The 19,163-nt window shown below is 45.0% G+C and overlaps 1 protein-coding gene across 2 annotated transcripts in view; it reads left to right on the top strand.

Moving 5' to 3' along the window:
- LOC140370314 (serine/threonine-protein phosphatase 2A 56 kDa regulatory subunit epsilon isoform) overlaps positions 1-10,237 on the top strand; it is a 42,545-nt gene extending 32,308 nt beyond the window's left edge. For both annotated transcript variants that reach the window (XM_072457428.1, XM_072457427.1), the window contains exons 8-14: positions 450-558; positions 2,904-2,957; positions 3,603-3,653; positions 5,394-5,513; positions 5,703-5,830; positions 6,522-6,623; positions 7,312-10,237. In XM_072457428.1, the coding sequence (XP_072313529.1) occupies positions 450-558; positions 2,904-2,957; positions 3,603-3,653; positions 5,394-5,513; positions 5,703-5,830; positions 6,522-6,623; positions 7,312-7,411 (664 nt within the window). In that variant the 3' untranslated portion in view covers positions 7,412-10,237. The remainder of the gene's footprint in view (positions 1-449; positions 559-2,903; positions 2,958-3,602; positions 3,654-5,393; positions 5,514-5,702; positions 5,831-6,521; positions 6,624-7,311) is intronic.
- The last annotated feature ends 8,926 nt before the right edge of the window (positions 10,238-19,163 follow it).

The raw sequence follows: 19,163 nt of genomic DNA, 5'->3' as shown, positions 1-19,163 counted from the left end.
GTGTGTCTTGTGTCCCGTGTGTCTTGTGTCCCGTGTGTCATGTGTCCCGTGTGTCATGTGTCCCGTGTGTCATGTGTCCCGTGTGTCATGTGTCCCGTGTGTCATGTGTCCCGTGTGTCATGTGTCCCGTGTGTCTTGTGTCCCGTGTGTCATGTGTCCCGTGTGTCATGTGTCCCGTGTGTCATGTGTCCCGTGTGTCATGTGTCCCGTGTGTCATGTGTCCCGTGTGTCATGTGTCCCGTGTGTCATGTGTCCCGTGTGTCATGTGTCCCGTGTGTCATGTGTCCCGTGTGTCATGTGTCCCATGTGTCCCGTGTGTCATGTGTCCCGTGTGTCATGTGTCCCATGTGTCCCGTGTGTCATGTGTCCCATGTGTCATGTGTCCCATGTGTCATGTGTCCCGTGTGTCCAGATGATCCGAGACATGAAGCTGTGTTTTCTTTTGGCAGTATAATAAACGGCTTCGCTCTGCCGCTGAAAGCTGAACACAAACAGTTCCTCGTCAAAGTGTTGATTCCCCTCCACACGGTCCGGAGCCTGTCCCTCTTCCACGCACAGGTGAGTCTGGACACGCCCAAACTGTACCCTGAACACGTCCAAACTGTACCCTGAACACGCCCAAACTGTACCCTGAACACGTCCAAACTGTACCCTGAACACGCCCAAACTGTACCCTGAACACGTCCAAACTGTACGCCCAAACTGTACCCTGAACACGCCCAAACTGTACCCTGAACACGCCCAAACTGTACCCTGAACACGCCCAAACTGTACCCTGAACACGCCCAAACTGTACCCTGAACACGCCCAAACTGTACCCTGAACACGTCCAAACTGTACGCCCAAACTGTACCCTGAACACGCCCAAACTGTACCCTGAACACGCCCAAACTGTACCCTGAACACGCCCAAACTGTACCCTGAACACGTCCAAACTGTACCCTGAACACGTCCAAACTGTACCCTGAACACGCCCAAACTGTACCCTGAACACGCCCAAACTGTACCCTGAACACGCCCAAACTGTACCCTGAACACGCCCAAACTGTACCCTGAACACGCCCAAACTGTACCCTGAACACGTCCAAACTGTACCCTGAACACGTCCAAACTGTACCCTGAACACGCCCAAACTGTACCCTGAACACGTCCAAACTGTACCCTGAACACGTCCAAACTGTACCCTGAACACGCCCAAACTGTACCCTGAACACGTCCAAACTGTACCCTGAACACGCCCAAACTGTACCCTGAACACGCCCAAACTGTACCCTGAACACGTCCAAACTGTACCCTGAACACGTCCAAACTGTACCCTGAACACGCCCAAACTGTACCCTGAACACGTCCAAACTGTACCCTGAACACGTCCAAACTGTATCCTGAACACGTCCAAACTGTACCCTGAACACGCCCAAACTGTACCCTGAACACGCCCAAACTGTACCCTGAACACGCCCAAACTGTACCCTGAACACGCCCAAACTGTACCCTGAACACGTCCAAACTGTACCCTGAACACGCCCAAACTGTACCCTGAACACGCCCAAACTGTACCCTGAACACGTCCAAACTGTACCCTGAACACGCCCAAACTGTACCCTGAACACGTTCAAACTGTACCCTGAACACGCCCAAACTGTACCCTGAACACGTCCAAACTGTACCCTGAACACGCCCAAACTGTACCCTGAACACGCCCAAACTGTACCCTGAACACGTCCAAACTGTACCCTGAACACGTCCAAACTGTACCCTGAACACGCCTGTTAATAAAACGTCTCAATCACAAAGTGGCTCGTGTCTTGAAGCTCAAGGTCGTTTCCGTTACATATTTACAGAACGTTTAATTATTAATCTTCATTTACGAGCGTTTATGGTCCAGATCCGCCGTTTCCATCACCACAAAACGACTTTAACCTCGTGACGTCGACAAATGACGATTATTTTCGTGTTCGACAGTGAAAGGATCATTCCTGTTACACACACCGAGTACGCAAAGTATTCAGACCCTTTAAATGTTTCTCTCTTTCAAATCTTTACTTTGGATTGTAAAATTCTGCCGTCTTCGTTATAGAAAGTCTTTTGTCGTGTTTTAAAGTCTGTTTATTAGAGCTACATCGATTACGCTTCTAATCGTGATCAAAGACATATTTGAGTCATATTTTGGTCATGTTTTTCTGGACTAAACAGGCTCAAGAACACATAAGAAAACAGCTTTTTTTTTATCAAAATGTACAAAAAGAATAAACAATGTCTGCTTTTCATCAATAATTCACTTTTCACATAAATATTCTCTTCAGTCACATATTTACACATTTATTTGGTTGAAAATGTTTTTAAAAAGTCAATGTTCAGTAGAAATAACTGTTCGAACACTAAACTAGCCCTTTAATGTTCCAGATCATTCACATTATATTTATGAATGAATGAATATGATCATAACAGTAACAGTGTTCGTAGCTCGTTTTTCTATTCTGTGCATTTTACTTTGCATTTGATTTATTTTTGATCATTTGTGTGTCTAGTTTGACTCCGCCCCTCATAAAAACACCCATTGACGCGCAATGCCACAAATGGCCTCAAGGGGTCATAGTTCAGTCGTTCCCGGGGCGATTTACATCAGACAAAAAGTGACAGAAAGCTAAAACGCTCCTCTGTTTGACTAAAGCTGCAGTAAGTCTGTGTTTACTTCCTCTGTCAGCGAAAAGACGGCAGATTTAATCCTTTCCTAAAGCGCCAAAACCACTTGCGAGAACGAAAGGCCCCAAGTCGGATTCAAATACTATAATCGCCCCGTTACAATTAAGCCATAAAACTGTTTCTGGTCCTCAAACGCCTCCTCCTTTTGTATGAAACGGCTGCAGAGAACCTCCTCAGGCTTGACCTCTCTCTCTTCACAGTTGGCGTATTGCATTGTACAGTTCCTAGAGAAAGACCCCACATTAACAGAACCGGTGAGTATTTCTGTCTTATTCATGTTTTAGGACTTTACGGAGCTTTAACCACGTTTTAAACATAACTCTTAGTCATTTAATCCTTTTCTCCCACCGTCTGATAAAAGGAAGCTGCTGTTGAACATGAAAATAAAGTTATTACGCTCATGTTTTCAGCCAAATCAAACGTTCTAATGATTCAGGGTCAGTTTGATCTCCGAAAACATAAAAAGTAATAATAGGCCTTGACTTTTCCTTTATTACAAGTCCCGAAAGTTGATTTTTAGTGAAACGAGCTTCAGTTTTCAAGAGGAATTGTCAAAACAAAACAAACTCAAATGAATGGATTCATCGTTACCTGGTCCTAATGAGTTGTTGAAAGAATAATCGCTCGTCCAGTTGATGAAGAAAATCGTCAGTTGCAGCTCTTAAGTCGGAATAAATCTGATTCAGAAGCTCCAGAAGACATTTGTGTAAAGTCCAAAGGTCAGGGGTCAATTGGCCGGTGGCGCTTTAATTGAAAATGCGTTTTTAGTTTGTAATATTTAAATTTTAAGGATTTTTATCAGTTTAATCTCCTCGTCTTGCAGTTTACTCGCTGGGACAGCGTTGTATTTGAACCCGTTTTCTGAGCTGTAAATACTAAAAAACCTCTTTGTCTTTCAGGTGATCAGAGGTTTACTCAAGTTCTGGCCCAAAACGTGCAGTCAAAAAGAGGTGAGGACATGTGACGGTTTGTGAGGACATGTGACGGTTTGTGAGGACATGTGACGGTTTGTGAGGACGTGTGACGGTTTGTGAGGACGTGTGACGGTTTGTGAGGACGTGTGACGGTTTGTGAGGACGTGTGACGGTTTGTGAGGACGTGTGACGGTTTGTGAGGACGTGTGACGGTTTGTGAGGACGTGTGACGGTTTGTGAGGACGTGTGACGGTTTGTGAGGACGTGTGACGGTTTGTGAGGACGTGTGACAGTTTGTGAGGACGTTAGTGGTCTGTGAGGACGTTGGTCTGTGAGGACGTGGGTCTGTGAGGACGTGGGTCTGTGAGGACGTGGGTCTGTGAGGACGTGGGTCTGTGAGGACGTGGGTCTGTGAGGACGTTGCTGGTCTGTGAGGACGTTGCTGGTCTGTGAGGACGTTGCTGGTCTGTGAGGACGTGGGTCTGTGAGGACGTGGGTCTGTGAGGACGTGGGTCTGTGAGGACGTGGGTCTGTGAGGACGTTGGTCTGTGAGGACGTTGCTGGTCTGTGAGGACGTGGGTCTGTGAGGACGTTGCTGGTCTGTGAGGACGTGGGTCTGTGAGGACGTGGGTCTGTGAGGACGTTGCTGGTCTGTGAGGACGTGGGTCTGTGAGGACGTTGCTGGTCTGTGAGGACGTTGGGTCTGTGAGGACGTGGGTCTGTGAGGACGTGGGTCTGTGAGGACGTGGGTCTGTGAGGACGTTGCTGGTCTGTGAGGACGTTGCTGGTCTGTGAGGACGTTGCTGGTCTGTGAGGACGTGGGTCTGTGAGGACGTGGGTCTGTGAGGACGTGGGTCTGTGAGGACGTTGTGAGGACGTTGGTCTGTGAGGACGTTGTGAGGACGTTGTGAGGACGTTGGTCTGTGAGGACGTTGTGAGGACGTTGTGAGGACGTTGTGAGGACGTTGGTCTGTGAGGACGTTGTGAGGACGTTGGTCTGTGAGGACGTTGTGAGGACGTTGGTCTGTGAGGACGTTGTGAGGACGTTGTGAGGACGTTGTGAGGACGTTGTGAGGACGTTGTGAGGACGTTGTGAGGACGTTGTGAGGACGTTGGTCTGTGAGGACGTTGTGAGGACGTTGTGAGGACGTTGTGAGGACGTTGTGTGGACGTTGTGTGGACGTTGTGAGGACGTTGGTCTGTGAGGACGTTGTGAGGACGTTGTGAGGACGTTGTGAGGACGTTGTGAGGACGTTGTGAGGACGTTGTGAGGACGTTGGTCTGTGAGGACGTTGTGAGGACGTTGTGAGGACGTTGTGAGGACGTTGTGAGGACGTTGTGAGGACGTTGTGAGGACGTTGTGAGGACGTTGGTCTGTGAGGACGTTGTGAGGACGTTGTGAGGACGTTGTGAGGACGTTGGTCTGTGAGGACGTTGTGAGGACGTTGTGAGGACGTTGGTCTGTGAGGACGTTGTGAGGACGTTGTGAGGACGTTGTGAGGACGCTGTGAGGACGTTGTGAGGACGTTGGTCTGTGAGGACGTTGTGAGGACGTTGTGAGGACGTTGTGAGGACGTTGTGAGGACGTTGGTCTGTGAGGACGTTGTGAGGACGTTGGTCTGTGAGGACGTTGTGAGGACGTTGTGAGGACGTTGGTCTGTGAGGACGTTGTGAGGACGTTGTGAGGACGTTGTGAGGACGTTGTGTGGACGTTGTGAGGACGTTGTGAGGACGTTGTGAGGACGTTGTGAGGACGCTCCTCTGCTCCTTCTGCAGGTGATGTTCTTGGGCGAGCTGGAGGAGATCCTGGACGTGATCGAGCCCACGCAGTTTGTCAAAATCCAGGAGCCACTTTTCAAACAGATCTCCAGATGTGTGTCCAGCCCGCACTTCCAGGTAACGTTTCACCACCGACCGACCAGAGGGTTTAAACGTCTCTGAACCAGTCCGAGCGCCTCGTGGTGTTGAGCGCGTGTTTAGTCACAGAAAACTGAATCTGAAATGTATTTTTAAATGAGTTTGAATACGAGTTCGAGCATCGATCAGGAGCGTCGAATACTGAGCAGTTCCTCCGTTGTCCTGCAGGTGGCAGAGCGAGCCTTGTACTACTGGAATAACGAGTACATCATGAGTTTGATCGAGGAAAACTCCAGCGTCATCCTGCCCATCATGTTCTCCAGCCTGTACCGCATCAGCAAAGAGCACTGGAACCCGTGAGTACTGCAGTAATACTACTGTAAATACTACTGTAAATACTACTGTAAATACTACTGTAATACTACTGTAAATACTACTGTAAATACTACTGTAAATACTACTGTAATACTACTGTAAATACTGCTAACTATCAGCAAAGAGCACTGGAACCCGTGACTACTACTGTAATACTACTGTAATACTACTGTAAATACTACTGTAAATACTACTGTAAATACTACTGTAAATACTACTGTAATACTACTGTAATACTACTGTAAATACTGCTAACTATCAGCAAAGAGCACTGAATACAGAAATACTGAAGCTGTGATGCGTATCGGGGCGTTAATCTTAATCAAACTCCACATACTTGTGTATTTTACAGTTTGTGTTTTACAGTTAGTGTATTTTACAGTTATATTTGTGTTTTACAGTTATATTGTTTTTTTACAGTTATATTTGTGTATTTTACAGTTATATTTGTGTATTTTACAGTTATATTTGTATGTTTTACAGTTATATTTGTATGTTTTACAGTTATATTTGTGTATTTTACAGTTATATTTGTGTGTTTTACAGTTATATTTGTGTGTTTTACAGTTATATTTGTGTGTTTTACAGTTATATTTGTGTGTTTTACAGTTATATTTGTGTGTTTTACAGTTATATTTGTGTATTAATCCTTTCTCTCGTTGTTCCCCTCAGGGCGATCGTGGCGCTGGTGTACAACGTCCTGAAGGCTTTTATGGAGATGAACAGTACTTTATTCGATGAACTCACAGCCACCTACAAATCAGATCGCCAGCGGTAAGTCTCTCCTCTGGTCTCTCCTCTGGTCTCTCCTCTGGCCCCTCCTCTGGCCCCTCCTCTGGCCCCTCCTCTGGTCTCTCCTCTGGTCTCTCCTCTGGTCTCTCCTCTGGTCTCTCCTCTGGTCTCTCCTCTGGTCTCTCCTCTGGTCTCTCCTCTGGTCTCTCCTCTGGTCTCTCCTCTGGTCTCTCCTCTGGTCTCTCCTCTGGCCCCTCCTCTGGCCCCTCCTCTGGTCTCTCCTCTGGCCCCTCCTCTGGCCCCTCCTCTGGCCCCTCCTCTGGCCCCTCCTCTGGTCTCTCCTCTGGTCTCTCCTCTGGCCCCTCCTCTGGCCCCTCCTCTGGCCCCTCCTCTGGCCTCTCCTCTGGCCCCTCCTCTGGCCCCTCCTCTGGTCTCTCCTCTGGTCTCTCCTCTGGTCTCTCCTCTGGCCCCTCCTCTGGCCCCTCCTCTGGCCCCTCCTCTGGTCTCTCCTCTGGTCTCTCCTCTGGTCTCTCCTCTGGTCTCTCCTCTGGTCTCTCCTCTGGTCTCTCCTCTGGTCTCTCCTCTGGTCTCTCCTCTGGTCTCTCCTCTGGTCTCTCCTCTGGCCCCTCCTCTGGCCCCTCCTCTGGTCTCTCCTCTGGCCCCTCCTCTGGCCCCTCCTCTGGCCCCTCCTCTGGCCCCTCCTCTAAACTGGTTGGTTTTGCGTCCTCAGTGAGAAGAAGAAGGAGAAGGAGCGCGAGGAGCTGTGGAAGAAGCTGGAGGACTTGGAGCTAAAACGCGGCCTTCGGAGCGACGCCATTATCCCCACTTAACGAACCTTAACCTCACTTCCTGTCCACTCCCTCCTCCCGTTTCCCCCGACGACGACGACGACCGCCATTTTGTTCTGCTCCTCCTTCTCCACGAATCGGGAGTCCAGTCCAAGCTGTTTTTTTTCTTAATTATTTTGATTTTTTTGTTTTTTTTGTGTTTTGTGCGACTTTATTTACCGTAGAACCATCACGTTTTTGTTAGCTATCATTATTTCAAAGTAAAAGCACTGTAAATAATTACTAAAGTAGCTGGGAAAGGCGTTCCGCTGTCGTTTTTCGGTTTAAAAGTGCGCGAAAGTGTGTTTTTGAAGCGAAAAGCCGCATTTGGACGCGCGCTTCCTGGAATACCTTAGTTTTACCATGACGCGGGCCAACGAGAACCTTCCCCGTCACTGTAAATAATTATTTTTTTCTGTTTTTTCTTTATTTCTCCCGTTCAAGCTGATAATATTATTGCGAAAACAATACAAAAATGACAATAATAAAAAAGATAAAAAGTGGAAATAGACTTTTGTGGGAAGGGGCTCTTTTATTTTGGCGGGAAAGTATTAGTTGATGCTCCTTATTTGTTATTAGATTTTTTCCTTCACCTTTGACCTGCTCCGTCCTCGTTTGGAAACGACATGACGGGCGAAAACGCTGGGTCGGAGTTCGTTTACGGGCGAAAATTATTGACTTTTTGGAGAATTTTCGGTAAAATGAGTATTTTACACACGAGGTGAAAAAAACCACATGAAATCATTTTTGTGACATTTTTGGTCATAAATTATACTTTTGATCAATAAACCTGGACTAAATCATGACATTTTTGACAGTGAAACGTCTTAAATCGTCTGAACGTTTGAGAGTTTCTGCCGTAAACGAGCTCCGCCTCTTTCATTTCTCATCTTTTTTGTCTTAAAACTGCTCAAAAAAAAACAAACCTGAAGCAAAAAGTTTTCAGTTTTTCTGTGAAGAAAAGTCCAATATTCAATTTCACTTTGTAGTTTTTTCAGATTTCACGTTGAAAACTCTAAATATTAAGAGTATTTGTGAATATTTTGCATTATTGATCATCAAAACCTGCAAAATGAACTCAAAGTGAATTTATCAATGAATTCAACTGAAAAATAAAAGTACAGTTCAAATTTAAGCTGAAAAACATATCACGGTAATGTTTCTGATTCTAAAGGGCTACGTGCTACATGCTACAAGCTAAGCTAATCACTGGGTTTTGCTCTTTAAATGTGACAAACGCGTCACATTTTCACGTTTCTCACGTTTGGTGGTTTTTCTAGCGCTTCACAGAAAAGCCGAGACTCGCTGGTGTCGGTATCGGTCTGGCACTGATACAAACTGCATTTCCACGTTCAGCCGCAGCGCCGCTCTGCTGCAGCGCCGCTCAGAGCCGCTCAGCCGCAGCGCCGCTCGCTGCCTGACGGTGGCACTGTTCCTCACGGTGTAACGAGTCCGAGACGTCGTAGAAGTTTGTGTCGAAAGAGAAACTCGAGGCTCGTCAAGTTTGGGAGGAAATGAACGAAGTCAACGAGAGAAACGGACGTTCAGGGGCTTTAAAGGACGTAACCATGGTGACGACGGTGACGATGGTTTCCATGACGACAATTTCCCAATCTGCCGTAAAAATTAAAAGGTGTGACGGAAAAACTCCAAGCAACTTTATCCTAATCCTAATTAGTCCTGGTTTAGACCTGGTTTAGACCTGGTTTAGACCTGGTTTAGACCTGGTTTAGTCCTGGTTTAGACCTGGTTTAGACCTGGTTTAGACCTGGTTTAGTCCTGGTTTAGACCGGGTTTAGTCCTGGTTTAGACCTGGTTTAGTCCTGGTTTAGACCTGGTTCAGACCTGGTTTAGTCCTGGTTTAGACCGGGTTTAGTCCTGGTTTAGACCTGGTTTAGTCCTGGTTTAGACCTGGTTTAGTCCTGGTTTAGTCCTGGTTTAGACCTGGTTTAGTCCTGGTTTAGACCTGGTTTAGTCCTGGTTTAGACCTGGTTTAGACCTGGTTTAGACCTGGTTTAGACCGGGTTTAGACCTGGTTTAGACCTGGTTTAGTTCAAATTTGAAGCCACATTTTGGGATATTTTTGTGCTTGTTTTGAGGTTTTTCATTCCCATGATTTTGTTTCATGGTCAAATGGGCACAACGATGCTCACTGTTAGCATCACTGTTAGCATCACTGTTAGCTCACGCTGTTAGCTCACGCTGATTGCTCACGCTGTTGGCTCACGCTGTTAGCTCACACTGTTAGCTCACACTGTTAGCATCACTGTTAGCATCACTCTGGGTTTTTGCTAAAGTGCCAATAAGATGAACTAAAAAATCAGGCGGTAATATAACGCGTTGAAGTCGTGACAAATGAGCTGCTAATGCTATCGCTAACGCTAATTTTGAGGTAAAATAGAATATATTCAATTTACAAACTGCCGTAATTACAAATAAAAACAATATGACAGTCCTTCTTTAAAATGTAACTAGTTTGTTTAAATAGAACTTAGCATTAGCTTTGTGCTAGCTAGCGCGCTGCTGTGCCCAGATCCACAACATCGTTTCATAAACTTAAGTCCGGGTTTAGCCTCTCGTTTAGCCTCTCCTTGACTTCCTTCGCTTCTCCCTGGTTGCCGTGGTTACAGTGGTTTGTTTGTCTGGTTTCTTCCTCTTTCGTTGCAGTTTCATGTGAACTTCGCGCGGCCCAAATGTAAAATTTATGATTTCAAAAACTGCGAAAACCAAGAAGAAAAAAAACCCACACAAAAAAGAGTTGGAGAAATACAAATGTTTAATTATTTTAAAAAAATAAAGAGATATTAAATTAAATCTGTTTTGTGATAAGTATTGGTGGTTAAGTGTTGGAGTGACGTTTGCATGTTCTGCCTGTGTCCAATGTTTTATTCTATTTATTTCTCATTTATTACAGTTAAACTTAAAAAATGAGTCAGAATTTGAGTTTTTACATCAGTTTTCAGTCAGATTTGAGATGTTTTTGTTTGTTTTTATTTCGACAAAATGAAGCGAGGAATTTGAACCCGGGACTTATGCAGAGCTCAGTGTGTTTGACCTGCAGAGGGCGCCAGAGCTCAGTGTGTTTGACCTGCAGAGGGCGCCAGAGCTCAGTGTGTTTGACCTGCAGAGGGCGCCAGAGCTCAGTGTGTTTGACCTGCAGAGGGCGCCAGAGCTCAGTGTGTTTGACCTGCAGAGGGCGCCAGAGCTCAGTGTGTTTGACCTGCAGAGGGCGCCAGAGCTCAGTGTGTTTGACCTGCAGAGGGCGCCAGAGCTCAGTGTGTTTGACCTGCAGAGGGCGCCAGAGCTCAGTGTGTTTGACCTGCAGAGGGCGCCAGAGCTCAGTGTGTTTGACCTGCAGAGGGCGCCAGAGCTTCACATTTAAAGCTCAAGGTTTAAATGAAACTTCCTTTTAAATCAAAACTGAGACCATTTTTAATCATATTTAATACTTTAAAAAATACAGTAAATGTTATATTATTTTCTGAATAAGTTTAACAAAAAAATAAATGTAAAGCTTTTTAACTGCTACAACACAAATGTTGAAAACATTTCTAAAAAGTTGTAAAGATTAAAACAATTTCAATTTAAAATATTGTTTAAAAAATTTGTTTATTTTTTTTACTAAAATCTAAAACACAAAATATAAAAATTTCATGATGTTTTCTCAAATCAAAACTGAAAGAAAAGTGACGGCAACAAATGGTTTAAATACGCTTTGTAAACATGTCGACTCTAAACAAACAAACAAAATAATAATTACAATTGTTTGGTTGTTTTTCTTTTTGCAATAGAATCTGAATTAAAATGACATTTTTGGACATTTTTCTGTCGGTCTAAGGGATCATCTCAAAATGGGTTGAAGCTGAAAAGACTTAATTTTGTTCCTCTCTCTCTGGCCCCTCCCCCCTCATGTTCTGGCCCCTCCCCCCATGTTCTGGCCCCTCCCCCCATGTTCTGGCCCCTCCCCCCATGTTCTGGCCCCTCCCCCCATGTTCTGGCCCCTCCCCCCACAAGACTGTCTGGCTTCACATCACATGTTCGGCGTTGATAAAACGATAGTATCTTGATGGACCTGCTCAGCTTTAGTGAACATCCTGAACATCCTTTAGTAATAATGTCGCCTGTCACTCATGTTTGTTTACTCAATCCACATGGTCCAGGGCGCGCCGTGGCCAGCATGGGGAGCGGGGCGGGTGCTCCCTCGCACGGGCCACTGCGGCCGTGATCACAACGCACCGTGTGCACAGGCCGCGCACGGGCCGCCCCCACCGCCTCATGTCGACCTAATGCTCGTTGCAGTTTTTTAGCATTTCAAAACAATGACACAACGATGTATTGAAGCTTCAAAGCAACAAAAAGACAAAATGTGGGTTCAACCCATTTTGAGATGATCCCTAAACCAGGACTAAAGCAGGACTAAACCAGGACTAAAGCAGGACTAAAGCAGGACTAAAGCAGGACTAAACCAGGTCTAAACCAGGACTAAACCAGGACTAAAGCAGGACTAAACCAGGACTAACCCAGGACTAAACCAGGACTAAACCAGGACTAAACCAGGACTAAAGCAGGACTAAAGCAGGACTAAAGCAGGACTAACCCAGGACTAAACCAGGACTAAACCAGGACTAAAGCAGGACTAAAGCAGGACTAAAGCAGGACTAAACCAGGACTAAAGCAGGACTAAAGCAGGTCTAAAACAGGTCTAAAGCAGGACTAAAGTAGGACTAAACCAGGACTAAACCAGGACTAAACCAGGACTAAACCAGGACTAAAGCAGGACTAAACCAGGACTAAAGCAGGACTAAAGCAGGACTAAACCAGGACTAAACCAGGACTAAACCAGGACTAAAGCAGGACTAAAGCAGGTCTAAAACAGGTCTAAAGCAGGACTAAAGTAGGACTAAACCAGGACTAAACCAGGACTAAACCAGGACTAAAGCAGGACTAAACCAGGACTAAAGCAGGACTAAACCAGGACTAAAGCAGGACTAAAGCAGGACTAAAGCAGGACTAAAGCAGGACTAAACCAGGACTAAACCAGGTCTAAACCAGGACTAAACCAGGACTAAAGCAGGTCTAAACCAGGACTAAACCAGGACTAAACCAGGACTAAACCAGGTCTAAACCAGGTCTAAACCAGGACTAAAGCAGGACTAAAGCAGGACTAAACCAGGACTAAACCAGGTCTAAACCAGGACTAAACCAGGACTAAACCAGGACTAAAGCAGGACTAAAGCAGGACTAAACCAGGACTAAACCAGGACTAAACCAGGTCTAAACCAGGACTAAACCAGGACTAAACCAGGACTAAACCAGGACTAAACCAGGTCTAAACCAGGACTGGACCCTGGACTTGGACTGGCCTCAGGTTCCTGGTGGATCTTTCGGAGGAGGTTTTGGATCAGAACCGAAGCTTCTCCAGAGACAACGCCAAGATCAGATGCTGCAACAAACAAACAAACAAACAAGATCAGGTGCTGCAACAAACAAACAAGATCAGGTGCTGCAACAAACAAACAAACAAACAAGATCAGATGCTGCAACAAACAAACAAACAAGATCAGGTGCTGCAACAAACAAACAAGATCAGGTGCTGCAACAAACAAACAAACAAACAAGATCAGGTGCTGCAACAAACAAACAAACAAACAAGATCAGGTGCTGCAACAAACAAACAAACAAGATCAGATGCTGCAACAAACAAACAAACAAGATCAGGTGCTGCAACAAACAAACAAACAAAATCAGTTGCTGCAACAAACAAACAAGATCAGATGCTGCAACAAACAAACAAACAAAATCAGTTGCTGCAACAAACAAACAAACAAAATCAGTTGCTGCAACAAACAAACAAACAAGATCAGATGCTACAACAAACAAACAAACAAGATCAGATGCTGCAACAAACAAACAAAACCAGTTGCTGCAACAAACAAACAAACAAACAAGATCAGGTGCTGCAACAAACAAACAAACAAACAAACAAGATCAGGTGCTGCAACAAACAAACAAACAAACAAGATCAGGAGCTGCAACAAACAAACAAACAAGATCAGGAGCTGCAACAAACAAACAAACAAGATCAGGAGCTGCAACAAACAAACAAACAAACAAGATCAGATGCTGCAACAAACAAACAAACAAGATCAGGAGCTGCAACAAACAAACAAACAAACAAGATCAGATGCTGCAACAAACAAACAAACAAGATCAGGTGCTGCAACAAACAAACAAACAAGATCAGATGCTGCAACAAACAAACAAACAAACACACAAGATCAGGTGCTGCAACAAACAAACAAACAAACAAACAAGATCAGGTGCTGCAACAAACAAACAAACAAACAAACAAGATCAGATGCTGCAATAAACAAGATCAGGTGCTAAAGAACATTCTGCAGTTGTGTTTAACTTAATTCACAGCATTAGCATAACTGTAACATTAGCATAACTGTAACATTAGCATGATTGTAACATTAGCATAACGTAACATTAGCATGACTGTAACATTAGCATGACTGTACATTAGCATGACTGTACCATTAGCATAACGTAACATTAGCATGACTGTAACATCAGGATAACGTAACATTAGCATAACTGTAACATTAGCATAACTGTAACATTAGCATGACTGTAACATTAGCATGACTGTAACATTAGAATGACTGTAACATTAGCATAACTGTAACATTAGCATGACTGTAACATTAGCATAACTAACATTAGCATAACTAACATTAGCATAACTGTAGCATTAGCATGACTGTAACATTAGCATAACTAACATTAGCATAACTAACATTAGCATAACTGTAGCATTAGCATGATTGTAACATTAGCATAACTAACATTAGCATAACTAACATTAGCATAACTGTAACATTAGCATAATAATTATTAAAATAAAACATGTTTCACCTTAAAAGCAAAAATGTTGTGGTTTTTCAGATCTGGTCTGGTTTAGATCCAGGTCCTGGTCTGGTTTAGATCCAGGTCCTGGTCTGGTTTAGATCCTGGTCTGGTTTAGATCCTGGTCCTGGTCTGGTTTAGATCCAGGTCCTGGTCTGGTTTAGATCCAGGTCCTGGTCTGGTTTAGATCCTGGTCCTGGTCTGGTTTAGATCCTGGTCCTGGTCTGGTTTAGATCCTGGTCCTGGTCTGGTTTAGATCCTGGTCTGGTTTAGATCCTGGTCCTGGTCTGGTCTTCTTTGGTCCAGGATTTAGTCCGGTTTTGGCTCAGCTTTTGGTCCTGATTTTTACCCGTTTTAGTTTAATTTAAGTTGTTCCGTTCTAGTTCAGCTTTTAGTCCTGGTTTTGATCCTGGTTTAGGTCCTGGTTTTGGTCCTGGTTTAGGTCCTGGTTTTAGTCCTGGTTTAGGTCCTGGTTTTGGTCCTGGTTTAGGTCCTGGTTTTAGTCCTGGTTTAGGTCCTGGTTTAGGTCCTGGTTTTAGTCCTGGTTTAGGTCCTGGTTTCTGTCCTGGTTTCTGTCCTGGTTTAGGTCCTGGTTTAGGTCCTGGTTTTAGTCCTGGTTTAGGTCCTGGTTTAGGTCCTGGTTTTAGTCCTGGTTTAGTCCTGGTTTTAGTCCTGGTTTAGGTCCTGGTTTTAGTCCTGGTTTTAGTCCTGGTTTAGGTCCTGGTTTTAGTCCTGGTTTAGGTCCTGGTTTAGGTCCTGGTTTTGGTCCTGGTTTAGGTCCTGGTTTAGGTCCTGGTTTTAGTCCTGGTTTTAGTCCTGGTTTAGGTCCTGGTTTAGGTCCTGGTTTTAGTCCTGGTTTAGGTCCTGGTTTAGGTCCTGGTTTTAGTCCTGGTTTAGGTCCTGGTTTTAGTCCTGGTTTAGGTGCTGGTTTTAGTCCTGGTTTTAGTCCTGGTTTTAGTCCTGGTTTAGGTCCTGGTTTTAGTCCTGGTTTAGGTGCTGGTTTTAGTCCTGGTTTTAGTCCTGGTTTTAGTCCTGGTTTTAGTCCTGGTTTAGGTCCTGGTTTAGTCCTGGTTTTAGTCCTGGTTTAGGTCCTGGTTTTAGTCCTGGTTTAGGTGCTGGTTTTAGTCCTGGTTTTAGTCCTGGTTTAGGTCCTGGTTTAGGTCCTGGTTTAGGTCCTGGTTTTAGTCCTGGTTTAGGTCCTGGTTTTAGTCCTGGTTTTAGTCCTGGTTTAGGTCCTGGTTTTAGTCCTGGTTTTAGTCCTGGTTTAGGTCCTGGTTTTAGTCCTGGTTTTAGTCCTGGTTTAGGTCCTGGTTTTAGTCCTGGTTTTAGTCCTGGTTTAGGTCCTGGTTTTAGTCCTGGTTTTAGTCCTGGTTTTAGTCCTGGTTTAGGTCCTGGTTTTAGTCCTGGTTTAGGTCCTGGTTTAGGTCCTGGTTTAGGTCCTGGTTTTAGTCCTGGTTTAGTCCTGGTTTTAGTCCTGGTTTAGGTCCTGGTTTTAGTCCTGGTTTAGTCCTGGTTTTAGTCCTGGTTTAGGTCCTGGTTTTAGTCCTGGTTTTAGTCCTGGTTTAGGTCCTGGTTTTAGTCCTGGTTTTAGTCCTGGTTTAGGTCCTGGTTTTAGTCCTGGTTTAGGTCCTGGTTTAGGTCCTGGTTTTGGTCCTGGTTTAGGTCCTGGTTTAGGTCCTGGTTTTAGTCCTGGTTTTAGTCCTGGTTTAGGTCCTGGTTTAGGTCCTGGTTTTGGTCCTGGTTTAGGTCCTGGTTTAGGTCCTGATTTTAGTCCTGGTTTTAGTCCTGGTTTAGGTCCTGGTTTAGGTCCTGGTTTTAGTCCTGGTTTAGGTCCTGGTTTTAGTCCTGGTTTAGGTCCTGGTTTCTGTCCTGGTTTAGTCCTGGTTTAGTCCTGGTTTTAGTCCTGGTTTAGGTCCTGGTTTTAGTCCTGGTTTAGGTGCTGGTTTTAGTCCTGGTTTTAGTCCTGGTTTAGGTCCTGGTTTAGGTCCTGGTTTAGGTCCTGGTTTTAGTCCTGGTTAAGGTCCTGGTTTTAGTCCTGGTTTTAGTCCTGGTTTAGGTCCTGGTTTTAGTCCTGGTTTTAGTCCTGGTTTAGGTCCTGGTTTTAGTCCTGGTTTAGGTCCTGGTTTAGGTCCTGGTTTAGGTCCTGGTTTTAGTCCTGGTTTAGTCCTGGTTTTAGTCCTGGTTTAGGTCCTGGTTTTAGTCCTGGTTTAGTCCTGGTTTTAGTCCTGGTTTAGGTCCTGGTTTTAGTCCTGGTTTTAGTCCTGGTTTAGGTCCTGGTTTTAGTCCTGGTTTAGGTCCTGGTTTAGGTCCTGGTTTTGGTCCTGGTTTAGGTCCTGGTTTAGGTCCTGGTTTTAGTCCTGGTTTTAGTCCTGGTTTAGGTCCTGGTTTTAGTCCTGGTTTAGGTCCTGGTTTAGGTCCTGGTTTTAGTCCTGGTTTAGGTCCTGGTTTTAGTCCTGGTTTAGGTGCTGGTTTTAGTCCTGGTTTTAGTCCTGGTTTAGGTCCTGGTTTAGCTCCTGGTTTTAGTCCTGGTTTAGGTCCTGGTTTTAGTCCTGGTTTTAGTCCTGGTTTAGGTCCTGGTTTTAGTCCTGGTTTTAGTCCTGGTTTAGGTCCTGGTTTAGGTCCTGGTTTTAGTCCTGGTTTAGGTCCTGGTTTAGGTCCTGGTTTAGGTCCTGGTTTTAGTCCTGGTTTAGGTCCTGGTTTTAGTCCTGGTTTTAGTCCTGGTTTAGGTCCTGGTTTAGGTCCTGGTTTTAGTCCTGGTTTAGGTCCTGGTTTAGGTCCTGGTTTTAGTCCTGGTTTAGGTCCTGGTTTTAGTCCTGGTTTAGGTCCTGGTTTTAGTCCTGGTTTAGTCCTGGTTCTAATCCTGGTTTAGGTCCTGGTTTTAGTCCTAGTTTTAGTCCTGGTTTAGGTGCTGGTTTTAGTCCTGGTTTTAGTCCTGGTTTAGGTCCTGGTTTCTGTCCTGGTTTAGGTCCTGGTTTTAGTCCTGGTTTAGGTCCTGGTTTAGGTCCTGGTTTAGGTCCTGGTTTAGGTCCTGGTTTAGGTCCTGGTTTTAGTCCTGGTTTAGGTCCTGGTTTTAGTCCTGGTTTTAGTCCTGGTTTAGGTCCTGGTTTAGGTCCTGGTTTTAGTCCTGGTTTAGGTCCTGGTTTAGGTCCTGGTTTTAGTCCTGGTTTAGGTCCTGGTTTCTGTCCTGGTTTAGTCCTGGTTTAGTCCTGGTTTTAGTCCTGGTTTAGGTCCTGGTTTTAGTCCTAGTTTTAGTCCTGGTTTAGGTGCTGGTTTTAGTCCTGGTTTTAGTCCTGGTTTAGGTCCTGGTTTCTGTCCTGGTTTAGGTCCTGGTTTTAGTCCTGGTTTAGGTCCTGGTTTAGGTCCTGGTTTAGGTCCTGGTTTTAGTCCTGGTTTAGGTCCTGGTTTTAGTCCTGGTTTTAGTCCTGGTTTAGGTCCTGGTTTAGGTCCTGGTTTTAGTCCTGGTTTAGGTCCTGGTTTAGGTCCTGGTTTTAGTCCTGGTTTAGGTCCTGGTTTCTGTCCTGGTTTAGTCCTGGTTTAGTCCTGGTTTTAGTCCTGGTTTAGGTCCTGGTTTCTGTCCTGGTTTAGGTCCTTGATCTGGTTTGAAGCAGGAAAACTCTCTCTTTGAGCGTTACTGCAACAGCTTTCTCCTCGCTGAGCTCTGATTGGTCTGTTCAGGCCACGGTGAGCTGTGATTGGTCGATCCGGAGGCAGGCGAGGAGGATGTTGCTAAGAAACTGAAGCCTTTACAACTGAAACGGACCAATCAGAGACGAGTTTTCAGAGATGTTTAATACAACAGGAACGAAAACAAAAGCCTTGAGAAAAAAGAACTAAACTAGGACTAAACCTGGTCTAAACTAGGTCTAAACCAGGACTAAACCAGGACTAAACCAGGACTAAACCAGGACTAAACCAGGTCTAAACCAGGACTAAACCTGGTCTAAACCAGGTCTAAACCAGGACTAAACCAGGACTAAACCAGGTCTAAACCAGGTCTAAACCAGGTCCAAACCAGGTCTAAACTAGGACTAAACCAGGTAAAAACCAGGTCTAAACCAGGACTAAACCAGGTCTAAACCTGGTCTAAACCAGGACTAAACCAGGACTAAACCAGGTCTAAACCAGGACTAAACCAGGACTAAACCAGGTATAAACCAGGTCTAAACTAGGACTAAACCAGGACTAAACCAGGACTAAACCAGGACTAAAACCAGGACTGAACCAGGACTAAACCAGGACTAACCCAGGTCTAAACCAGGTCCAAACCAGGTCTAAGTGTAAATAATATAAAAACGGGACAATAAACATTTTAGATTTATTTTAGTTTTTATTTGTAACAACAAAGTCAGTACAAAAGGTGCTTTTTGTTTGACCACAAAGGCCGGACTTAGACCAGGACTGAAAAGGTCCAAACCAGGTCTAAGTCCGTCTCGTTGAGTCCATGTGAATGTGTTCATGCAGCTTCATGCGGAACCCCGAAATTTAAACATCGTAGAATCCAACAAACAACTCAGATTTGAGCAAAGCTAAACCAGGTCTAAACCAGGACTAAACCAGGTCTAAACCAGGACTAAACCAGGTCTAAACCAGGACTGAACCAGGACTAAACCAGGACTAAACCAGGTCTAAACCAGGACTGAACCAGGACTAAACCAGGACTGAACCAGGACTAAACCAGGACTAAACCAGGACTAAACCAGGTCTAAACCAGGACTAAACCAGGTCTAAACCAGGACTGAACCAGGACTAAACCAGGACTAAACCAGGACTAAACCAGGTCTAAACCAGGACTAAACCAGGTCTAAACCAGGACTGAACCAGGACTAAACCAGGACTAAACCAG

Source organism: Eucyclogobius newberryi, unplaced genomic scaffold (genome assembly GCF_026437365.1).
Source record: "Eucyclogobius newberryi isolate DKJ021-1_F unplaced genomic scaffold, fEucNew1.0.hap1 SCAF_21, whole genome shotgun sequence".
In the NCBI taxonomy this organism is placed as follows: Eukaryota; Metazoa; Chordata; class Actinopteri; order Gobiiformes; family Gobiidae; genus Eucyclogobius; species Eucyclogobius newberryi.
Note: the sequence above shows the minus strand (reverse complement) of the source record. Positions and strands in the feature narration are given on the sequence as shown.